This window comes from Daldinia childiae (genome assembly GCF_008694065.1).
Source record: "Daldinia childiae strain JS-1345 chromosome Unknown Scaffold5, whole genome shotgun sequence".
NCBI classification, from domain to species: Eukaryota; Fungi; Ascomycota; class Sordariomycetes; order Xylariales; family Hypoxylaceae; genus Daldinia; species Daldinia childiae.
Window position 1 is genome coordinate 2,659,793 of NW_022984646.1, and position 23,316 is coordinate 2,683,108.

Below are 23,316 nucleotides of genomic sequence, written 5' to 3' on the forward strand. Positions count from 1 at the left end.
AGTATTACCTCTAACTAATGCTGGTGGCTTAAAGACGCTAAGTTGGATAGGCTGGCTCACCGTCTAAATCTTACGCTTCTGGTTTTTATTTGTAATTCGGCACCTATGATAATTCTAGGAGTGTTCAAGGACCTTGGGTCGTTTCTTGTGGTAGAGAAGAAGTTGTTATTGGATGAGTGGGGGGTGCATCATGTAACGTCTATACTTTTGCTTGTCGTTCTAGTTAGTTAGATTTTGTTAAACTTAAGTAGCCGCCTAGTTAAAGATTCTCACAAGTAGGATTAAACCCTCTCGACATTTCTAAATATGAGCAACGACTTGCACCGTGGTTTTATAATGCACTGGTTATTATCGTATAGTTATGTCAGAAATGGCGAGAATTCATAAGTTAGGAAGCGTGAAATAGTAAGAAAGGGGTCAAGGCTCGTAACTCAATGTTCAATCACAATTGCTCGGAATATAAGTTATGATGGTAAGTCCTATTCGTCATGTTTAATTTCTCATTCATTCATTTCCTGCTAGATCGAAAAGACATTTATCTCGCTGTCTCTAAACCGTCGCTAAGCTTTCCTCACCAGCCAGGCCAACTCTTCTGTCTTCTCGGGGCTAACTAGCTTTTGGAACTCTTCTGTATTCAAGAAGTCGTGATCGCAGAATTCGAAGCCCGGAACCACCGTTTCTGATATTAAGAGTCCGCCACTGGTCTTCTCACTACCGCTAGCATTATCCGGAAGTAAGAAGCTAGCTTTGAACTTGCCTCCCTCGACGATCCACTGCAGCTTCTCACCATTGGCAACATCCGGGCCGACGGTGAACGTCTCGATTCTCTTTCCACCGCCAGGAAGGTCAGGCTCGTCGGCATGTATTAATACGTATACGCCGCGGCCTCGATGTAGGGTATGTACGGTCCTGCCGCGGTTTCGGTGAAAGTTGCCTTGAGGCGACTGAGGGGTCAGGTAGTAGAATATGGAGGTCGAGGCATTGCGGTGAGCCGGGTCGAAGCCAGGTCTCTGTGGCACAAGAGATGATGCTGGAGTTTGAGGGAAAGGGGAAGGTATGAGAAGAGGATCACGCTAGTCCGGGGTTTTCGTTAGTTGCTGCTTAAGACGAGGGGTTCATCGTGAGAGGATGAGAGGTTACAAATAACTTCGACAGTTATCCAACATTGCTAGAAACATCACTATTTCAAGATACCTACATCAGTTTCAACGAAATATCCTCCCTCGATATGAGGCTCTAGCGAAAGTGCCTTGATAATGGCTTGAGTGGATGGAGGTTCAGAAGCAGCCGATGGAAGACTTGTGGGAAACGATGGTTTAAGTTCTATGCCCGACATGACTGATTCTAAAAAATCCTAGCATAGACGAAGATATCACATATTTAAGGAGCATAGCAGCATCGAGTGCGTATCGAGTTATAATATACCTACCTATTCAACCCGGTAAAACGGTCACACCGCTGAGGATATGAACGAGACCCCATGTCTAGGTCCGCACGCCTCGTCATCATGGTCGATAAGCACTAGAGCTCTAATTCCCTGTCTTTACGATATATGTCTAAGTGTCTAAGACTAAGACCTTGCGTACATAAATAAGAAATGTAAGCACGAAATACGCTTAAAATAAGGGGAATATCTATAAGCAACGTAAATAAATGGCTTTTGTATGGGCAGCTGTTGCAGTTCTTTAGCGTCTGGTTACGGGCCGTTAATGTTGAATAAGGATCCAATTGAAAGGTAGCGAGAAACGGATTTGGGCTGTTTTAGGCTTATTTTTTAAAAGTGGGGTAATGTAAGTGGATATGAGTGGGCGCTGGATTAGTTACTAAGCTAAGTTCAGCTCGGCTAGGAGTTAAAATCGTTTAACTAAAAAAGTGCTTTCCCGTTTTTCCTCCTTTATTTTTTATGGGGTCTTTTACAATTCTTAAGAGGTACATACATGGAAGCCATTGCGATCCAGACCCCGTCTTAAACTCCGTCTTTAGGCTCCGTCGATCCTTTCTTCAATCTTCATACTTCGTTTGGAGTCGAAAATGACCTAGGACACACTCTTTCTCCGGTTTCCTTTTTTTGTCTTTTTCCTCTTCTGGTTCTTGAGCTTCAGGTTGAGTTAATCGAGATATTTCAATCTTATCAGCACGCATGTTTGTTTGTACATGCTACGCTCCTTTTTTTTTATCTGACAATTCTCAAATCATAATGCTCAGTTCCAGCTGATAAAGGCCCAATCCGAATTGAGGAAGAAATAACCCCCCTGACCTATATCTAAAAAGCGACATACCCTCCTTCGGCTTCAGTCGTCTCCCAGCCTCCACGCGAATTTCCTATTTTGTTGTTTGTCGGAAGCCCAACTTTTTTTTTCAGCCGCGCGCCGTTGCAACTAGACTCGTACTCGTACTCGACCGATGCTCACGAGAATATCCATTTATAATTCAATCAACGAGCGCAAGTATGTCTGGGCTTATGAGCAAGCGCCAGCAGGCGCGAAATGAAAAGGTCTTACAGGATCTTGTACATAATGTACCAGGAAATAATTTTTGCGCCGATTGTCAAGCAAGAAATCCATGTATGTGCTACCCGCAAAAAGCTAATACCTTTCCATATCTACAATACAGAATCGAAACTTATAGAGCTAACTTGCCTCCTCTAGCTTGGGCATCATGGAATGTACGTATTCGAGGCCTCCTCCGTCACTACTATCATAGATTTTTAACCGTCATCTAAATTATTATATCCAACAAAATCGACACGAACTCAACGCTAATATAGTTACAGCTTGGTGTTTTTCTCTGCATGCGATGCGCCGCCATCCATCGCAAATTGGGCACACATATATCTAAAGTTAAATCGCTCAGTATGGACAGCTGGTCCAACGATCAAGTCGAAGTACGAATCACCTAGAAGCTCCCAGGGATGGGGTTCGCTCAGTCTTGACTAACTACATTAGTAGAGTATGAAGCGAGTAGGAAACGACGCGTCAAACAAGACTTATAATCCTCAAAATAAGAAGCCGCCGGTACCGATCGATGCTGACGAAGCTGATTCCGCCATGGAACGATTTATACGGGCCAAGTACGTGCAACCGAAGGCTGTAAACGGTACGAAAAAGCATAATACCGGAAGCTCAGACGAGGGTACTCCGCCACCACTACCGCCTAAGACTGGTAGTCGTTTCTTCTCCTTTCGGTCCAAGAAGGAAACGCGTCCACGCGAAAGTGTCTTCGGCGTCCACGACCCCCCACGCAGCCCTGACCAGTCGCGCAACAAGGCTCCTAAGGTTTTTGGAGCTAGCGTGCATCAAGACACCCCAGAGGATATGGCACAGAAGTTAACACAGCTCAGGGATATGGGGTTTACGGATGACAAACGCAACGCTATGATTTTAAAGGGTGTCAATGGTAACCTTGAAAAAACAATAGAAGCTTTAGTGCGGCTAGGAGAAGGTGGAGGAGGACCCCCGTTATCTCTACCAAGTCGTGACAGTTCTATACCTCCTCCAACCTCTAGGTCGTTAACACCTCAACCCTTGACGCCGAGAACCGCGCCCTCGATCGGGCTGTCGAAGTCTAGTCCACCGACAGCGCGGAGTCCAGCTAGCACCGTGTCAAACAACCCATGGGACATACAGCCAGCTCAACCTCAGTCGTCGCAGTCGACAGGAACTTTGCAGAACAGGAACCCCTTTTATGCTACAAATCCATTTGGGATGCCGAATCAGCAAGCCGATTTTAACTTGAACCAGAGCTTGCAGAACTTGAACTTGTCTATAGCACCGGCTCCTCAACAGGCACTCTTCCCACATCATACCGGAGGAGTACCGACTCCGCAGCCCATGTCGCAGTCTTACTACTCGCAGCCGATGACTCCACCAATTCCGCAAACACAGAGTTATGCACAGCCTTCACTTGCTAGCAGTCAGAGCTATTTTCAGCTACCTACACAGCAACCGCAAAGCTATAATCCGTTCCTACAAGCTCCTGCAAATCCGCAGCCCGCACTTTCGTTAAACACTTCCCCATTCCAGAACCAGGGCTCTCTTGCAAATAACCCTTTCGCTAGATCTCCTACTAGAGTCGTGTCGCCAACTCTAAATCAGATACCCGAACAGTCGCAACAGAATTTTTATAACTCATCTCACTCTACGTATGCGAGCAATGCGAACAACCCGAGCAACCCGTTCTTTACGACGAGCCAGCCTGTACAAGCGTCCGCTCCAGCCGTGATGTCCCAGCCAACCCAACAAGCGTGGTACGAGACACAACCTCCCGCACAAGTGGCACCTCAACCGGTGTACCAACAGCAACAGCCTCAAAGGCCTAATACCGCTTCAATCATGGCTCTATATAACTACCCTCAGCTAGCCCCGGCTCGTCCACAGGTACAAGATCAGAGTGCACCCAGTACTCAGATAAACCAAACAGCCCCCCTACCAGCACAGCCGCAGGTACCTCTGCAACAAAACACATCATCACCCTTAGCGGGAAGTAATAACCCTTTTATGCACAATGCAGCAACTCCTGTTCCAAACGCAGCCGCGGCTCCTTCGCCGTTCGCAGTACCCAATAATCACAATCCAGCTCCCTCAGGTGCCAGAAGCAGAGAGAGCATGACTCTTGGAATGGAGATGGCTTGGAATAACGGCCGACACAGTCCAGATGCGTTCGCCAGCCTGAGCGCGAGGAGCGGTTAATTAGATGCCCTACACATACGTGTATATATAAAATAATAATCACAAGGTGTATCATATCAATGAAGAAAATTTAGAAAGTATATATCCCAACCATTGTGCCCATGTTTTCCCCCTATACTACGTATCTTTTCTATGGCAAGCTATTTATGGATCTCTTTCAAGCTGAATTCCTCCCAAGGTATCTCCTCTAGGTTTTCAAAGCCCTGTCCTTCGGTCCGGACTACTTCGCTCCAACCCCGGAGCAAGGCACGCCAGTAACACATCTCCGCCGCGGGGCTGAAATATCCCCCGCCATCGAATAGCTCCCTCTGCCGCCGCGCAATGCCCTCGGCAATCTTGGGATGCCGCTCTAGCCACTCAACCGTAGCTTCTAGATCGCTCCAATCCGGTGCCACAAACACGATATTCGCCTCCCGGGGATCATACTCCTTCGGCCAGGCATCCTTCACCCAGGGCGCCGGGTACGGCACCAATTTCCTACTACTATCAAGGGCAGTGCGCTCCACGCCCTCGAGCTGGTAACTAAAGACAGGCCGCGCAAGGTGCGTGACATGCTGCATCCAGGCGATAGGCGGCGTCAAAACCACGCTCGCGCACAACTGGTGGTACTGGAACCGCCCGCTGTACGTCACGCCCTCCGTGTGCACGATATACCGGTAGCGGCAGAAATCCTCGATCATCAAGGCGTTGCTGCCGTTCGCGGCGAGGGGCTCCACGTCCGCCCACGGTTTCCCCCGCGCGCTTAGGACCAGGTCGTGGCGGAGACGGCCGCCGCCGCGCGGGCTGTTGAACCAGGTCGTGCCGCGCCAGATGGCGCGGGGGTCTTTGCTGCTCCAGGACGGGAACCGCGATTCGAGACTGCGGGTGGATTCTGCGGCGCGCGGGAACGAGCGCACGCTGGAGATGGGCCAGGCGAAGAAACTGAAGTGCGGGATGGCGAAGAAGTGCTTGTTGGGACCGTTGAAGGACGGGTCGGCGGGGCGCGAGTATGATAGGGATGGCGAGGTTGGGTCGTCTTCGTGGTTGAAGGCTAGGATGGCGTCGGGCAGGGGCTCGGTGGATGGGATTGTGAGCAGCGCGTTGGCGAGTTGGTGGAGCGTTGCGGAGCGGTGCTGCAGCATGGCTTCTGATAGGTCGACTTTGCGCGCGTAGGTTAGGATGTATAGCCGTCCGGAGCGGATGCGCAGGATGCTTGGGCCGAGGCCGTGCGGGTTCCGGCGTAGGGTGAAGGGGCCTTTGGAGACGACGTCGTCGATTTCTTTGGTTAGGCCTGGGAAGAAGGTTGTGCACTGCGCGGATGTGAGGGAGAGGTTGTTGAGGAGGGCGGGTGATGGCGGTGGTTTGTTCTTTGAGTTGGGGTTGGGGTTGGAGTTAGAGGCGGAGTGTGGGTGATGAAAGGTGTCGGCCATGGCTGGTCGCGACGAGTCGAGGCTATGGTCGGGTACCAGGAGGAAGCAGTATAACGCCAGGCAGATCACGGAGACGAGGACGATTTGTCGCAGGCGAGAGCTTGAGACGAGGGCTCGCCTGCTTGTTCGCATTGTTATCGCGCCCATTGCGGAAGCGGGTGGTCCATCTCAGGGCTATTCTTATGTCTGCCTACCTCTTTCGACTTCTTCAACTTAGATGCTTATTAGATGTTCGTTCGGTTTAAGACATAGTATTAGGTAGGCTTCCGGTAATCTACCTCTTAACAACTCTCAGATTTTGTAAGAGCTGTACGTATCTAAGCTATCTAGTAGCGAGAGCAAGTAAAGAAACTCATTCTGAGAAATCAAACAGTGATGAAACTATGAGATAGCAAGTCGCGCCCATATCTGCAGATCTGTTCAGAATAACAGGCTGTCCGGGACATCTGGCTCCGAGAGCGTGGCATGCTATTCTGGGTAGTATCATATGTACCTAGCATAACTAAACACCCATCCCATCGCAACTACGACGTTGGATTCCAGGGGTTTTTCATGCGGGCCGCTATGGTTACTGTCGCCAATCAACTTGTGCATGAACATCCCCAGTTCGATATGTATGGACCTTGTCTACCCCGGAAATGTCTACATATATAGGTCGGATAGTAGGTATGTACCTTATACGTATTGTATCTACCTAGTGAAGAGTTTAACTAGGTAGGTACTTTTTATTCTCTATCGAAATTCAGTTACACGATGGCGTCTTTTTAGCCTATGTCGTCTAAGACTTAGGTACCTACATAAGGTACCTAATATTAGGTAGACTCCGCCCGAGACTTCGCTACATAAACGCTTGCAAGCACCCGATGTCACGTGGAGTCTTAGCTCAGTGGTACGAGCGAAGGATTGCAGATCCTTAGGTCGCCGGTTCGATCCCGGCAGGCTCCTTTCATCTGGCCTGGTGGATATAATAATATCAATATTCAACGTTTTTTTTGTTAGTAAATTTTATATTCCATTTTTATGTAAAATTAGCTCTCTTTGCTCGTCTGTTAGTTTTAATATAACATAGTGGTGGTTTAGTATATGGATTAAAAGGCATAAACATCGGATATAAGTATGAGTTTGAAGCTTATATTTCCATCTTTAGCAAGAAAACCGTTGTCTTTCCCGTCAGTCCCCCGTAAGTATAATATCATATTGATCGGAGTGGGGCTTTATTCCACAATAACCATAGATACAACTTAAGGAGCAAGCAACTTCAGTATACATAGTAGTATGAGACCTTTTTCTTTTCTTTTCTCCCTTTTCTTTTTTAGAAAAAAAAACCTAACTTTCGGAGTATAACAACCAGGCAATAATATCTACAACAAGTTGCCTCTCAACTCCTAGGAACATCCGACTTAACAGTCAAGGGGTGATATGCATACAAGCATAAGAGAGAAGTTTTGATTTCAAGTCATGTTTCTAAAGACCGAATACATAGTAAGAAGCCTCTAAGCCATAGCTGCAGCAAAACCGTCAATCACACATGCTTCTTTGTTTGTAGAGCTAAGATTCGGCGTTTAGATGAAGGTGGTGTGGAAACCCCTCAACGATACACCATTCCTAGGGAGGAATCCCGCAAACCTAAGGCTACGATGAGGTTTACTCCCCGATGTTTGTCATCGATTTGGCGCCATCGGTGATATTGCAGCGGAGTTAAGAAGTCTTAGTAATAAGGAGATGGAGCTAACTTTCCGGAGAGCCCCGTTGACAAGCTACAATAGAGCAAAGTCCTTCTGTGTTGTTTACCGGATAGTCCACCTACGTAACTACATGTATGTATGTATGTATGTAGATCTTGAATACCGATTGGCGGTTGGTTCCATCGTCTTGGCATTCGCAGTTGACTTTATAGTCGGACTTAGGCATCATACGAGGTTATTCTCTTAGGTATCGATTTATACAAGACTCACCACGACGTCTTTTAAGACTTGCAACTGTGACTTAGGCTGTATGTGGATGCATACAACTTCGAAATGATTGTCATTCCAAACACCTGGTTTGACGAAAAGGTCCAAGAAGAGGCAGCGACCACAGAGCAGACTGCTGCGCTTAAAGCTTACCTCGAGGATGATATAGAAGCTGAGGAAGCGGGAATACTTCTTACTGCAGATGTGCACCAAGCAACCCTTGCTGACACAACCTCGGCCGAGGAAATAAACGAAGAGCTATGCAAGCTCTGGGGATTTTTCATTGACGTCATCGCGGACTGGCCTTCGGAGCACATCAAGGTTGCTAATCTTTTAGATGCCATTAGCAAGCTTCCGCATGTCGACCGCACCGGAAGAGACAGCTTGGACAGGTTCATGGATGCGACTGGGACAGTCAGAGCCTCTGAGCTGTGGCAGGATCTCCCTAGATTCTGGAATTCGTTTAGCGATTTCTGGCATTGTAAGTTACTCGACATGTGTCTCTCCTGCCGTACCATTAACGGGGTCTAAGCACGTTCTAACGGTCGTTCAGCCTCAGCTGGTTGGCCATATAGCCGACCTGAATCCAGCGTGGAAAAAGCTGCTAACAATGAATGGACCAACCTCAACTCATTCGCCGCGATAGTCTTTATGGGCGGTCCGTTTGCGGATATGACGCTTTTGGGAGACTGGGGCTGCTATGTTATTAAGAAGGCGACGGCGTCGGACTACGAGCCGATAGGAGTGCATATTCCCTCGGCAGCTGTGTGGATGCGGTTCGCCGGCAAGGAATTGTACCACTTTTATGTGACGCGGTATGAGGGACCTTCAATGCAGGAGAGGTGGGAAAGCTGGAGGAGGGAATTTAAGAAGATTTCTAGGAACAATACGATAGATGCGGATATTAGAGAGAATGCGGCCGAATTAGTAGAGTTGATGGGGATGCCTTTATGAGCAAGTGAAGTTAGGAGATGACATCCTATTATTGTATAACTATCAAGACGCAGAAGAGATAAATTCCTGCTCATGTATATGCTTTAGTCTTATAAGTCTTATAAGAGGGATCCCGAGATCCGTATTTATATGCCTGGGGAAGGTACGAGGTAGACAGCTCCGTTGCTACCACGCCGATGCGCTTAGGTTAGCGGTAGTTTCGGGTACCGGTAGGGCTAATCTCGGTATTAGTAGCGGGCGAAGTGGGTCCCTCCCGCTAACAATCGCGTGCTCGCTCGACATGCAAAAACCCTTTTTCCCTCACGAGTCATCGTCTTTATCGTTGGACGTTAAGTTGATTATACAAGAACTAGGTATATATAAATACGAATATTAGCGTGTGAGATCATCCGCAGTGGCCACACTATACTTGGGAGACCACCAGAGATCTCGAGATTTAAAACTTGTGATAGATATTGCTGTGGGCTACAAAATGGTTCGGAATCTCAAAAACCTCTCCGCCCCTACCCTAAACTTACACATTGAAATTTCGTCTCTGACTTATACTCATAGGTTCATGCGGATGCATCGAATTTTGCCGAGGGCGTGACAAAAGAGCAGGCTTACACGCAAGTCCTCTTACAGGCTGAAGGTCTCTTTGACGGCCAAAGAAACTGGGTGCGTTCATGCCCTCAGAACTCAAGCACCAGACTCACACTTATACTTGTGCCTCCTTAGGTATGGTATGTCTTCCGGCTCTCGATCGAAGTAGTATCGTCAGTTTGGAGTTGAACTGACGGATGAGTCCTTGAAGCAATCTTGCCAACGCAGCATCCCTCTTATGGCACGCTTATAAATCGTTGCCTCACCCAAGCAACCAGGTGAACTGGGCAGGTTAGTAAAATATCGAAATATGGAAGCAGGCTTTATGGCTTCTTAAAACATAAGTGCTCGAATTTACAACTGCGCCATTGCAGGCTTCTATACCCTCGATCCGCAGGCGACTACATCAAAACGCCAGCTCGTCTTAGGGCCGTTCCAGGGCAAAGTCGCCTGCCAATCCATCGCCTTCGGTAAAGGGGTATGCGGGACCGCCGCAGAAACCCAGATAACACAGCTGGTTCCCGACGTCGAGAAGTTCCCGGGACACATCGCCTGCGACGGGGATAGCAAGAGTGAGATCGTGGTGCCTATTGTCGTCGGAGGCGGAGAAGCGAAGAAGTTGGTGGCTATCATAGACGTCGACTGTGCGGACTTCAACGGATTCGACGACGTGGATAAGAAGTACTTGGAGCAGTTGGCAGAACTGTTGGGGGGGAGTTCTGATTGGTGAAGTAGGAATCATGAAAGTGGCTTACGGAACTATTGCCTATCTCAATCGCAGCGTCTGGCCTATTATAGGTTAGATTGTATTCAAGGTATTATTCTGGAGTCTCCCATATGCAGGCTGTGGTGGAAATCTGCTGCCCCGACGCGTTGGGAGTTACCAAACCTGATTAAGATGATGTATATCCTTTCGAGGACCAATTAATTACATACAACATACCATTATCAAGGGCATATCCTGGCTTATACCCCGAACTAATGCAAATAAGCAACGACTCTAATCGTCTAAATCACTTGGGCTCTATTCGTGCCCCCCAACTCGACGAGTTCATAAACGTGATGGTTCCCCAGACTTCAAACATTACTCCTATCGCGTTCTTATTCATACAAAACAACTCCAGAATACTTTGCTGTTAATATTGGGAATATCCTTACTTGTATCAACTGTGGCGTCCTATAGTTTCCTAAGTTAATTAGCTTAGCAAATTATTCCTAATTGATTCAGTCGTAACCGAACCCTATAAGGGAATCAAGCCGACGATTCTACAGGAGTCAGCCCGATTTTTTTTTTTAAAAACAACTGGAATTCTATTGCCTCACCATGTCTCGTACTTCACACAACCCGGCACAGTACGCTTTGGCGTTTCCATCGGATTCGAACGATATAAAGCAAAAGGGAAACGATTTCAGGTTTTCTGATTCTCCGTCTCCGAGACAGCAGACCATACAGACCTTAGATACACTACCACTATGGTGGTTCCCAAGAGAGAAATATTCCGAGCAACCGACGTCGTGGTCAAATCATCCTGACTACCGGACCGTTTACGAGGTAGAGAAACGGACATATACATGCTTCTACGTGTTAGGAGCTGCAGTATCGCTGCTGTTTACCAGCGTGGGGTTGGTACTCTGGTGGTCGATAAGTCACGGTGACGTGTCAGGCGGATTCGGGATAGGTTCGTATATGCTTACGATGTCGACCGTTATCATCGCCTTGTCAAAGTATATACACCGATCGAGCTGCCGGTGCTGGGTCCGCCATGAAAATATTTCCGCCGTGAAAAGTCACGAATTCCACGAATTCAGGTCATTACTATACCCTTTCGTTAAACAGCCTCCTTCCAGAAGGATACTGAGAGAGGTTCTACTGAGGGAAGCATATGAGTAATATGTCTTTACTCCTGTAAAGCAAGCAAGTAGATATGACAAATACAATTTATAAATATTGAAAATAACAGATATACTTGTGAAAATACCTAAGAATAACTTAGTATTAGGTAGTGAATATAATGTGAGGCAGCCATTGTCGTTGTAGATACCTAGGTACTAATAGGGGGGAGTATTGGATATACCGATATTCAGTCTTAACCTTCCACCATATCAACTTATGCACCAACCCAACACATCGCCCCGCACCGGACGCCAAGCCCGTGTCAAACCGAACCCACCTCCAATTCCGAAATCCCGATCTCGCAGCCGAGGAGCTTAGCTTTATCCCACCTCGTTTTCGCAAATGGTGATAATGCGATAACCATGAGAAGCTTCCTACGGACCCTACGAGTCTTCTCCAAGCTAACCACATCTCTTCCCCGGACTCGGACTCGGACTCTAACACCTAATTCCCTATCCCTCGCAGCCCGCACAATGGCCACCTCTACCGCGCCCGTCCTCAAGCAGCCTATCAAATTAGCCTGCATCCAACTCGCCAGCGGTTTGGACAAGACGGCCAACCTAGCCCACGCGCGGGACAAAGTCGTCGAAGCCGCCAAAGCAGGCGCCAAACTCGTCGTATTACCAGAATGTTTCAACTCGCCATACGGCACCAATTACTTCCCACAATACGCCGAGACCCTTCTCCCCGGCCCCCCATCCCCCACTCAATCCCCCTCATACCACGCGCTCTCCGCCATGGCCGCCGAGACCGGGGTTTTCCTCGTCGGCGGGTCGATCCCCGAGGCGGATCCGGACCCGAGCACGAACAAGTACTACAACACGTCGCTGGTGTTCGGGCCGGACGGGACACTCCTAGCGAGCCACCGAAAAGTGCACCTCTTCGACATCGACATCCCGGGGAAAATCTCCTTCCGCGAGAGCGAGGTGCTGTTCCCGGGCAACAAGGTGACCGTGGTCGAGCTGCCCGGGTACGGCAAGATCGCCGTCGCCATCTGCTACGACATCCGGTTCCCGGAGCTGGCGACGGTGGCCGCGCGCCGCGGCGCCTTCGCCCTCGTCTACCCCGGCGCCTTCAACCTGACGACGGGCCCCCTGCACTGGCGCCTGCTGGGCCAGGCCCGCGCCGTGGATAACCAGCTGTACGTGGCGCTGTGCAGTCCGGCGCGCGACCTGCAGGCGGAGTACCACGCGTACGGACACAGCTTGGTCGTCGATCCGATGGCCCAGGTGCTCGTCGAGGCCCAGGAGAAAGAGGACGTCGTGTATTGGGAGTTGGACGGCGAGAAGATCCTCGAGACGAGGCGGAATATCCCGCTCGCGACGCAGCGGCGGTTCGATGTTTATCCGGATATTAATGAGGGTAAGATTAGTTTTGAGGAGCCGAATCCGCCCAAGTGAGGTTGTGGAGGTGGTGATGGGGGTGGTGAGTTAGGAGTTTGTTTCGCTGGAGAGGGTTTAACGCGGGCTTAGATATATCTGACTGCCTACGGTATGGGACGTGGATTATGGAACTAGGCGCTGCCACGGGAGACAGCTTGGACGTAAGGTTAAGTGTTCTTTGGGAAGTTATCTTGTCTTATTGTTTCTGAAAGCATGGTCACTACTACTCTGTAAGTTTTAGTGGTTATTTTTACTACCTATTGTAAATAATCTAGAGGCAAGCGGTCCTTAACGAAGTATGAATCACGACAAAATTTGAGGTTATTGTTATAATGTCGGTGTATTTGTTTGACTGTCGTCTAAAGGGAGTCTTGTATATGTCTTAGATACATACCTATTAATTGGTCTGTCTCATAAGCCTTGATCTTCTTTTAATGTGGTATATAACTTATTCTTTCCCGTGATATATCATTCTAGTAGCCTTCACGGCCTATTCTACTATCAATTCCTTTCCTAGCAATTCACTTCCACATGGCCAGTTTTTACCCGAGAATAAAATGTACCGAGCACGCATTTTCGTATAGCCATGAGCAATACGTATTTTATGGTATCAATCTACCTATCTTATTAAAAAGGCGCGTGTAATGTCATACGCAAATAACCGACTCCTTTCGTCTTCGCATGCTTGTGGATCGTCTCCGCCACCAAGTCATATGCAGCTTTCCGGCGTCGTATGAACACGATATGTCGTATGCCGCCCTCGCAATCATCTGGTGTTTGACCGAATAACTGTGCCGCGGCGTCATCGGCTTGTGCCATAAAGCCACCAAGGGACGACGGTAATTATACCGAGGGTTAAACTGTTGTAACACTTGGAGAGATATCGTATGTAGGTATGTATACCTATGTTGTGTATGTGTATCTTCAAGGTTGGACCCTGTTATTACCTCCCACACAAGGAAAAAAAGGAGGCACGCGAGCAATTTCCTTATCGGATACTAAGCTGGGTAACGGTCGATCCTCAGGGTCTCCCTTACCTGAGAGAAGCATGCGTGGTTTATAGGTATGTCTCACTGAACTACCAACCCCTCTCTCTGCACCCCACCAATTCATAATCTATTAATCGATCGAAGTGTCACAGATAGACCCCGAGAGACTGCCGAGAGTTCAAGGATCGATGGCGGTTAGTTATACTAGGATTGTGTGATACTATATGGACGTTACTTTTTTGCGTAGCATAAGGGGGGAGGGAAGCTCGCGAGCATGATCAAGTGTCTACGAACGGTAGGTGTTTGTAAGATAAGGAATAGGCTATCACTCTTTCGGGTTTCATATTACGCGGCTGATGAATGCAACAACGCGAAAAAAGCGATAGAAAAAAAAAAAAAAAAAGAGGCAAGGGAGGCGAGAGTAACAAATAAATGACTGGTCACATCCCCCGTAGGTTCTTTTCCGAGCCGTTGCTATTCTGCATGTCAGCGTCGCTTTCCGATACCGCTCGGCATCTCATCTAAAATCTCGAGAATCTGTGATCTTGAGCGTCTTGAGCGTCTTTGCTCTCTTAGTCGTTGTGAAACAGAATGACGGGAGTTGCCGGTCTGACAGTTTGAGAATTTCTAATGCTGCTTAATGGTTCTCCTTTTAGTCGCGGACCCCCACTCGGAAAAAGGAATAGATTAATATTACTTGCTTTTTTCTTCTTATTTAGACGTCTTTTTCACCCTTCTAGGTAACCTAATCGGCCCTGAAGACAGGTTCAGCGGGCTACTAGCTATAAACTAGTATTTTTAGTATACATCTAGATACGCCTGGACCACTTTGTTAGTGTTAGTTAAGTTAGTATTTGCTTTTTGATACTAGGAGAAATAGGTATAAAGGCCTAGGCTATCTAACTACCTATTCCCGGAAAACTGATGCTAGGGATTCGGATGCGGCTCTACGTAGCCGGCATGCACCTTGTAGATCACGAGGATGACCGGCTTGGCTCTTATTGGCACTATAAAATTTATGTATGCACTCTGCTGTTGGTTCCCATAATGTGACTTAGAAGGCTTATTTCTTGCATTGGATAATCTTAGGGTCGAAATTGAAATTCTGCGATTTGACTCTATTCAAAATATCGAGTGGGTGGATAGATGGCTGGTAGTATCGGTGGTGGTGGTAGCAGTCGGTTTAGAAAATTTATTTTGCTCCTGAACCCCCCCTGGTTAACTGGGATGGCTCCGCGTTTAGATGCGCTCTTTGCAGTAGTTGTAGCCGGGTTTGTTCGGTAAGGGCGCTCAGCTTTGAACATTAGTATACAGTAGAAGTAGGCAAGGCTCGCATGGCATATCTTTTCATAATCGCAACGGCCAGTGATGAGATATACATAGTATCATAACGTGACTTTGATAGACAGCTTGCAGTTTTCCCCCCATGCATGATAGGCGATGTCGTAGTAGAAGTTGTGACGATCATTTTGGTGATGATTATGAAATCTCCTCGGTTCCTTAAGGACACACTTTTTAAAACATAGTTACCCAAAGAAAATAACTAGTTATACCTTTTTTGAGATCTCTTCCATGCAAATCACGACCCGCTTGTCTACATCATCAAGATGTCCAGATCCATAGACATTTGCGGCAAGTGGACACGAGACCAAAGTAATCTGTACTGTAGACGTTCTAGACGCCATGGTTCCCTTGCACCAAATTCGTAATGTGTAATCCCGGTTGACAAAATGCTGCAGTTCATACGGTTACAGCGCAGTCATTGTGGAACTTTTTCCATTTGTTTGAGTCAATTGGAACCTAAGCCGATACGACGGCTGGCCAAAAAGAGGCAACAGGTCGCATGACCATTTACCTAGTAAGAAAAAAAAGATAGATATGAGATCGGGTAGTCAGGGCACATATGTATGTACAATTAGAATATGGAGCGGAGGCACTGAAGGCTTATCGGGAAAAAAAGAACGAAAATGAAGGCATCGAAGATGAGTGTTACAACAGTTTTAAACCTGTCACAGAGCGGTGAAGACACACGTGTTTGATATACGGTTTGTGATTGGCAAATTACACTAAATGTTAGATAGTCTTAATTCGTCCTAATCCGTCTATTTTCTGCAAGTTTTCTATGTGAGGGAAAGATTTATGTAGGTTTCCCCAAAGCTAGCGGATCCGGCTGTTAGGTAATGATACAGCATTCAAGGAGCATTCAAGGTAAGCTTGTCTGTATCATCCACCAATTATAACAACTCTGCCCCGCTCTAACCAAAATCAGGGTCTTCTTAATCGACCAATCAACTTACATAGATTCTTCAACCTTCTCTCTGTTAGTTGCAATATAAACCCCGGATGCTACCTGATCAGTATCATAATTGCTCCTTTAATACTTTCAAAATAACCCTCAGATCGTAAGCTTCGCGAGCATCTAAACAGTCACCGCATATTAATTATGCAAGCGATCAGATCGCGGTGAGACAATTTTCTTATAGGTTTTATTGGCGGCAATACAATTGACGGCAGCACAGCAACACAGCATTCATAGCATCACAGCATAGCCGATATAATGGTATGATGATGTCGACAGTGGATCATATATTCGTTAATCAATCCATTATGCCCTTTGTATTGCATACGCACCAGTGGAGAAAAAATAGAGTAGGATTTAGGACAAGGATAATTATGACCAGGATTAGCGCAGGGGCCGAGACCGCTACGTATTTCCCGCCCTACCACCACCGCTAAAAGCTCTAGCGCTAGAAATAAGGCAATGTGCATCTCGGTTGATAATGAATTGGAAAGATTGGGAGATTGTCGAAGAATTGGAAGTCTCGACCGCGAGACTCTCACGATACAATGTATGTACGTATACTTTATTCTGCTACTCTAACCGGCTTTTTATTCCTATTCCCCGTCAAAGGATTAGAAATAAGAAACCGCGCTACTGTAAATATGACACCACTTAAACAAATCATTTATAATGTCAAGGGGTTCCCGAGTTTCTTATCCACTACTTTTTAAGTTCTATCCACCGCTTCTATGATTTATGAAAACATCCAATAAACTTTCGCTTCTATAATAAACCGAAGAAGAGAGACGATCAATATTTCAATAATCTGTCCGTGCAACAGCTGGAAAGCAAGACAATTGGCGCCAATCAAGTTCCAAGCAACTAAGAAACAAAGCCTTAAGAAACCAAGTATCTAGCTTCGTCTCGGCGTGCATCTTATTACATTGAAGTACCTATCTCGTATCTACGTTAGGTACTACGCTACTTACATGTGCGTATAAGGGTATCCACCAAAAGCAGCATCAGCAGCAAGGCAGGTAGTACCAGAGGTAGTACCAGAGCGACTGTATCTACCCGCCGAAATATTGAACATTAATAACGTCATATGATTGCCCATGGAATAATCGACGGTCTAAATCATTGAAAGTTCCCGACTTCTCCCCGCCATCTAAATATTCTTATCTATTTACCTATTAACTTACTATTATTACCCCCCGAACAATTGTTCCGAGCAAACCAAGACCTATCCAACAATTCCGATCTAATCTTTCCTCCTCCTATATACACATACGAATAATTTCAATTCGTATTATATAGACAAGAGGTGATATTGTGAATCATTCCTTACCGATAAAATAGCCGAAACGGCTATATAATCGTCGTGGCGCTTTCGAATTGGTAGAGTAACGATGAAATACGGGGAGCATTTTGAAGAAGAGTCGGTCCCGAGCTGGAGTCTACATAACATCGACTACAATTCGCTGAAGCACCAGATTAAAGTACACACCACTAAAGACCAGGCCACCGCAATTGCTATTCCTGGCCAGCAGGACCATGCCCTGAAGAGATTTGAGGACGCCTTCTATATCGAACTCTGTAACCAGCATAATCGCGTTGGTCTCTTCGTTACAAGCAAAGCCGACGAGATCTCAAGACGACTATGTACGCTTTCGCCATCTACCATCCCAATTGACCTACCTCATTTAACTAACAGTATATTCTATAGGTCACCTTTCCGACTCGATACACCAACTCATAGTACGATGTAACAACGCCGGTGGAGTGTCGTCTAAGCGACAACGACGACTCGCTAAATACGCATTACAAGTCGACGAGTGCGACGACGATATTAAGGCATTGAGCCGATTTGTTAACGCCCAGGTTATCGCGTTCCGTAAAATACTCAAGAAATACAGGGTACGTACTCACATGTAACTTCTCGACGTTATAGGAGAAAACCTACACATGGTCATAGCATAGTACTAACGGTTGCCTGCATATACACAGAAATGGACTGGCTCGACAACGTTAAGTAGTCGTTTTAAAGAGAATGTCCTCACCTCACCCAAGAGCTTCACGAGACGCGACTTTCATCCATTACGACTACACCACCGAGAATTGCTCGCCACCTTAGAGGCCGCCACTCCCGACCTCAACTCCCTCCAGATCGAACGACAGAAAGTTAAATTACAATTCGAACGACGCGGCGACAGTCGCCGATCTTCGCAGACACAATCCCCGAAACCCGCATCCATTAGTACACCGGGCGGTTCGTCGATGACGTATTGGAACGAGTACGAACACGGAAGCGAGGCGGGTGATCACGATGAGGAACGAGGATACGCAATCTATATCGACCCTAACGCGAGTGTCGACTTCCCAGGCTTTGTGTATATTAAAATGATTTTCACTGTCCCGGTAGACAAAGTTCGGCACTGGTTGAAAACGCGCACGCCACATCTATATTCATCCGAAACACAATCCCTTCTTAGCAGCCCTTCGCCTGATTATTTCAGTACCCGACATTCGACTGCACAGACGACCGACAACGAAGCGACCGAAGACGAATATGCATCGTCATTAAATTCTAGTGTCGGTCGCCGGAAGGGAGCACGCTATGCAGCATTGGCGGCGACAGAAGAACACAATGACTACCAAGTGACCTTGTATCGCGATAAGGTGTTGACTCGGACCGTAATATTCACTTTCGTTGCTGCGTTTATCCTCTTACTCGTCTCTGGGGTATTGGTAGCAACGGGTCGACATAAGCTCCGACTCGAAGTCGACGCTGGCGTTACGATTGGATCCGTAGCAAGTTTATTCTGCGCTTGCATGGGCTTAGGTGCTATGTTATATCGTCAGTATCCCGTCAGTATTCTATACAGTCTTGCTGTCTGGGCGGCGTTCATAGCTGTGTGTGCCTTGAATGGCATGTTGCTTGTATTAGTAGTGGGGAGCAACGGGTTATGAAAGTAACCAATCGCCACCACCAATTGATTTCGACCTCGGTTAGGGTTTGTCTTACGTTAGGTGTTTTGTGGCGTTCTATGGGATGATCTATGGGAGAGGAACGCGGCATACCCCTCGCATATACGAGGTTACATGCTATATGCATATATCCTCGCCTCACCACTAAGGTCTTGGGGAACTAAAGGGATATAGAGATTGCTATCGGAGGGCTCAGCTCATCCAGGACGTCAAGTCTCGTTTCTTGGGCGGGTTCACGTTTTTCTTATGCATATTGCGTTATAGGCTTGTTTCGAAACGGCACGATACCATACATAGATTTCGGGTTCGTGAGCCTGTTCGTAGATAGTTGTTTGATTTTAGTGAAGGGCGATTATGTTGCGGCTCGCTGCCGCTGGTGCGATTTGCATTTGTACGTGAGTAGGTAGGCATAAGCATCAATAAATATTATTACGATATTGTACCGTGTTTCTTTCTGTTATATCTGGTAGAACTATGTTACCAGTATATATGCTTTAGGTACTCTTTTTTATACATGAAGCCCGACTAAGATCTGACCAATTACTTTCTTAAGAACCGCCATGCGCGCAAGTCAGCGGCCAGAAGAGGTAGGTCAGTATAACGGAGATAGTTTTTAGCCTGTTATAACAGAGTATATCAATATCAATTTTCAATTTAGACCGAAATATAGACCAAACTATTATTTCTTCCGAAAATATCATTCGAAGTCCATTCTCTAGTAGTCAGTCTCCTACTATATTCATACCCTCGTCCCCTTTTTGCTCGCGCGTCAAACCTCGCTGTCTTCCAATGTATACCACCCATATTCCAGACTCCATACCAAATCAGACATAGAGAAGATGAGTAGAGAAATAGACGGCAGGACAAAGAGTCGGGAAAAATAAAAAAAATAAAATAAAAAAAGTTTCATGGTTATTATAGTCCCGCCTTTTTTCCAAACACCAAACTAAAACCTATAAACCTGGACAGACTAAGTACCTAGGTAAGTAGGAGACGAGGATATATATGAAAAATCAGAGGAAGCTCGCCTGATCTTTCTTCTTCTTCTTCTTCTTCTTCTCCTTGAAATAGCACTATTAACCTCCAGGCTCCAATAACAAGTTTTTCCAATCCCATCCCATATCCAGACAGACAGACAGATAGACAGATAGATAGACTTCCCTACGCGGAGGGAGTAGTTATATATTTAAAACATATATATGTTAGGTACCTAACGTAATAATAAGACGAGAGCGAACGGTATTTCGAAATATACCACCACGACCATCCATATCTTCTTTCTTCTCAGGCACCTACAGACGAGGAAGTAAGGGGAGGGGGGAGGGTAAGAATGGTCCCCGTACGGCGGGGGCGAAATGTCACCTCGGCACGAAATCGAAACACATGGTATGCGGCGGGGGCATCAGCCGCGAGCGCTGGAGGTAGTGGTTGCGGTCGACGTTGAGTTTCTTCTCGAGCTGGCTCATCATTTTTTCTAGGACATGAGTTAGTTAGTTTAGTTACTTAGTTACTTACATAGTCTCCCCCCCTTCCCCTTCCACTTCTCCTTCCCTTTCCCTCTCCTAGGAAAGAGAAGAGTAGAATAGAATAGGATAGGGTAGGATAAAACAGAGAGGCTTACCAGCGATCCCCCACCGAAAACTAAACAACTTCAAGCTCTCAAACTTCTCCTCGATATTAGCCTCGCAGTCGTCGCGCTCCTCGGGGAAGATGCGGCGCAGCGCCGCGTACGCCTGTATCACCAGGTAACAGGTGGCGCCGGCGGGGGCGCACAGGAGCGCGGGCGACCGGGGCGCCGTCGACTCGAAGTTCGCGTTTAGCTTGCACGAGATGTCCGTCGACATCTTGCAGGCGAAGCGTAGGGCTGCTATCGCGGTCGAGAGCTCGGCGCTCGAGGCGACGAGGGTGGATGCGGGCGTGGAGGAGGAGAAGTGTAGCGTGTTTTCTAGGATGGAGAGGTAGGGCATGTAGAGGGTGAAGAGCGCGCTGGGGGGGTGGTTAGTGGGGAGGTTTAAATATATAGTTGAGTGTATTGGGCGTAGAGCTGGAGGTGGGATGAAGGTAGGTAAGGTAGGTAGATAATAGGGGGCATACCTAACAAGCATGGCAAAACAATCCAGCATAGCCTCCCAATCCAACGTCTCGCCCAGCAACGTCAACGTGCTCTCCCTAATCTCCCTGTCGAGATCCGCATACGTCGATACCAGCGGCATCTTGCCCGGCCTCGCATCGCGCTCCTTGTCTATGCGCAGCGCGCGGTGGAATAGACACGCCGTCTTGGCCGAGAGCTGGAAGCCGCCGAACTTCTCGGTGCCGATGAGGATGTTGGTGCTTAGGTGTCGCGGCGCCGACGGCGGCGACATGGGAAATACGACTCCGGACCCGGTGCCCGTCCCGTTCGAGCTCGGCGGAGGCGTTGTGGGAGGCGTCTCGGGCAGAAGCGTGTTGCGCGTCGGACTTTCTAGTAGAAAGGGGAAGTCCCTCGCGTTTTCGTCCTGGTGGATGAACCTAGAGTCTTGTAAGTAGCTCTCCCCTTTAAGAATTAAGAGAAAAGAAAAAGGGGGTAAAATATATCACCACTTACTGCTCCAATATAAACATCCCCCACCAAAGACCACCACTCTGCTCCTCTTCCACCCCATTCATACCAATATCCCCTCCTCTTCCCGTCCCCCCCTCCGCCAACTTCGCCGGCCTGATCCCCAACACGCGCGCCGTAACAACAGCCTGGCTCAGCGTGCGATACGCCGTGACCGCGTCGCCGTGGCCGTACTCGTACAGCGCGACCAGCGCGCCGCACTGCACCACCTCGACGTCCGGGTGCGGGTCGCCCGCGCACGCCAGCAACAACGACGATAGCAGCCGCTTCACCGTGCGGTACGTCTCGTCGAAGATGGGCTGCGGGCCCGCGTCCGTGATGCGCATCCGCGTGAGCAGGGCCATGGCGGCGACGAGGAGGGCGACGGTCTTGGCGGATCGGTCCGAGTGGGAGTGGGAATGGGAGGGCGTGTCGGACTCGTCGGTTACGGCGGCGAGACCCGCGGCTTGTTGCTCGAAGAGCCGAGGGTGGATCACGGCGTACCATGAGTGCACGCAGAGGAAGTACGTGTTGACGACGGCGCGCCAGTCGATGTGCTGCCCCTGCCCCGACCCCGACCCCGACCCGGGCGATATCAGCGATAGGATCTGCGCGGCGGTGATCCCCTCCAGGGGCTCCGCGCCGCGCAGCAGGGCGTCGTGCGATAGCGAGTGTGGCTGGTAGATTACTAGCTGCGCGCCTTGCGGGATCACGTTGTTGGATATGTCGTGGATGTAGTGGCATTTGGCGTTGAGTCTGCGGAGCGTGGTTAGCCTCTTTTTTTCTCTATTTCTTTCTTTCTTTCTGTCGGTGTTTTGTTTTGCTTTGCTTTGCTTTCTGTATAAAAACCCCCAATATCGATTCCGAAGTTGCCCATCTTTTGTGGCGCTGTTCAGCTAAAGAGATATATATATATATTTTTTATGAATTCGATAGGAAGTTTATCAAATTTGATAATAGGCCAAGTTAGGCTGGGATAAACTTCCTCGGGGATAAAAAGAAATAAGTCAAGACTCTAATAACTAGTAGAGGTAATATGTATGGATGCTGTATATGATAATGACATGGCCTTACCTCTTACACCTATCGCAGAAAGGCAGCTTCTTGTCACATTTCCGTTTAGACGCACGACACTTCTCACACGCGCGCGCGGCCAAACCTCCTAGGGCCGACGCTTCTATCGTGCCGTACGCGGGCGAGCCTTGGAAACACTGTCGCTTGGGGGAGGGTCCGGGAGACGATTCCGGCGTCGTCTCGGACATGGGCGAGAGCCCGTTCGGAACCTGTGTCGTCGGCATGTCGGCGGACGTGTGGTGCGCTGGCCTTCAGGCACTTTGCGCATTTGGTATGTATGTATACCTATTTCTAGGGAGTATACCCTGGCCTACCTAGTAGGGGCCCGGGTGGGGGTGTGTGTGAGAAAGAGTAGAGTGTCTGGCTGCTGCTGCTGTTGCCACTGCTACAACCAAGGATCGGGGTTGTTGTGCATTTCTCCCCCCCTTTCCTCGGGTGCTTGCTGATGCTACTTGACTAATGGCGTCGGACAACCTAAGGCGAACCGGCTGTAGAATGTAGAAGATGGGTGGTATAAGGCGTGTCTCGGACAGTTGCAGCCTTAC

At 48.0% G+C, this 23,316-nt stretch overlaps 7 protein-coding genes across 8 annotated transcripts; 4 read left to right on the forward strand and 3 right to left on the reverse strand.

The window, feature by feature from the left end:
- Positions 1-560: 560 nt before the first annotated feature.
- GL218_05857 (uncharacterized protein) lies at positions 561-1,336 on the reverse strand (the record flags this gene model as incomplete). The annotated part of the gene is made up of 2 exons (XM_033582548.1): positions 561-1,073; positions 1,199-1,336. The coding sequence occupies 2 exons, from the start codon at positions 1,334-1,336 to the stop codon at positions 561-563; spliced, it is 651 nt and encodes a 216-aa protein (XP_033434303.1).
- Positions 1,337-2,449: 1,113 nt separating this feature from the next.
- GL218_05858 lies at positions 2,450-4,688 on the forward strand (the record flags this gene model as incomplete). Of its 2 annotated transcripts, XM_033582549.1 has the most annotated exons (4): positions 2,450-2,564; positions 2,649-2,665; positions 2,774-2,884; positions 2,949-4,688. In XM_033582549.1, the coding sequence occupies 4 exons, from the start codon at positions 2,450-2,452 to the stop codon at positions 4,686-4,688; spliced, it is 1,983 nt and encodes a 660-aa protein (XP_033434305.1). The 2 variants fall into 2 exon arrangements, with proteins under 2 accessions (XP_033434305.1, XP_033434306.1); XM_033582550.1 differs by lacking the exon at positions 2,774-2,884.
- A 140-nt stretch (positions 4,689-4,828) lies between these two features.
- GL218_05859 (uncharacterized protein) lies at positions 4,829-6,244 on the reverse strand (the record flags this gene model as incomplete). The annotated part of the gene is made up of 1 exon (XM_033582551.1): positions 4,829-6,244. The coding sequence occupies one exon, from the start codon at positions 6,242-6,244 to the stop codon at positions 4,829-4,831; it is 1,416 nt and encodes a 471-aa protein (XP_033434307.1).
- Positions 6,245-8,115: 1,871 nt separating this feature from the next.
- GL218_05860 (Free methionine-R-sulfoxide reductase) lies at positions 8,116-10,315 on the forward strand (the record flags this gene model as incomplete). The annotated part of the gene is made up of 6 exons (XM_033582552.1): positions 8,116-8,530; positions 8,603-8,814; positions 9,556-9,660; positions 9,721-9,725; positions 9,797-9,876; positions 9,960-10,315. The coding sequence occupies 6 exons, from the start codon at positions 8,116-8,118 to the stop codon at positions 10,313-10,315; spliced, it is 1,173 nt and encodes a 390-aa protein (XP_033434450.1).
- A 1,526-nt stretch (positions 10,316-11,841) lies between these two features.
- On the forward strand, positions 11,842-12,879 carry GL218_05861 (putative hydrolase NIT3; the record flags this gene model as incomplete). The annotated part of the gene is made up of 1 exon (XM_033582553.1): positions 11,842-12,879. One exon carries the CDS (start codon positions 11,842-11,844, stop codon positions 12,877-12,879), a length of 1,038 nt encoding a protein of 345 aa, XP_033434449.1.
- A 4,661-nt stretch (positions 12,880-17,540) lies between these two features.
- On the forward strand, positions 17,541-19,101 carry GL218_05862 (putative spx domain-containing protein; the record flags this gene model as incomplete). Its single annotated transcript, XM_033582554.1, has 3 exons — positions 17,541-17,793; positions 17,858-18,048; positions 18,139-19,101. The coding sequence occupies 3 exons, from the start codon at positions 17,541-17,543 to the stop codon at positions 19,099-19,101; spliced, it is 1,407 nt and encodes a 468-aa protein (XP_033434384.1).
- A 1,376-nt stretch (positions 19,102-20,477) lies between these two features.
- GL218_05863 (uncharacterized protein) lies at positions 20,478-22,995 on the reverse strand (the record flags this gene model as incomplete). Its single annotated transcript, XM_033582555.1, has 5 exons — positions 20,478-20,593; positions 20,741-21,105; positions 21,214-21,627; positions 21,704-22,453; positions 22,772-22,995. 5 exons carry the CDS (start codon positions 22,993-22,995, stop codon positions 20,478-20,480), a joined length of 1,869 nt encoding a protein of 622 aa, XP_033434383.1.
- Positions 22,996-23,316: the final 321 nt, after the last annotated feature.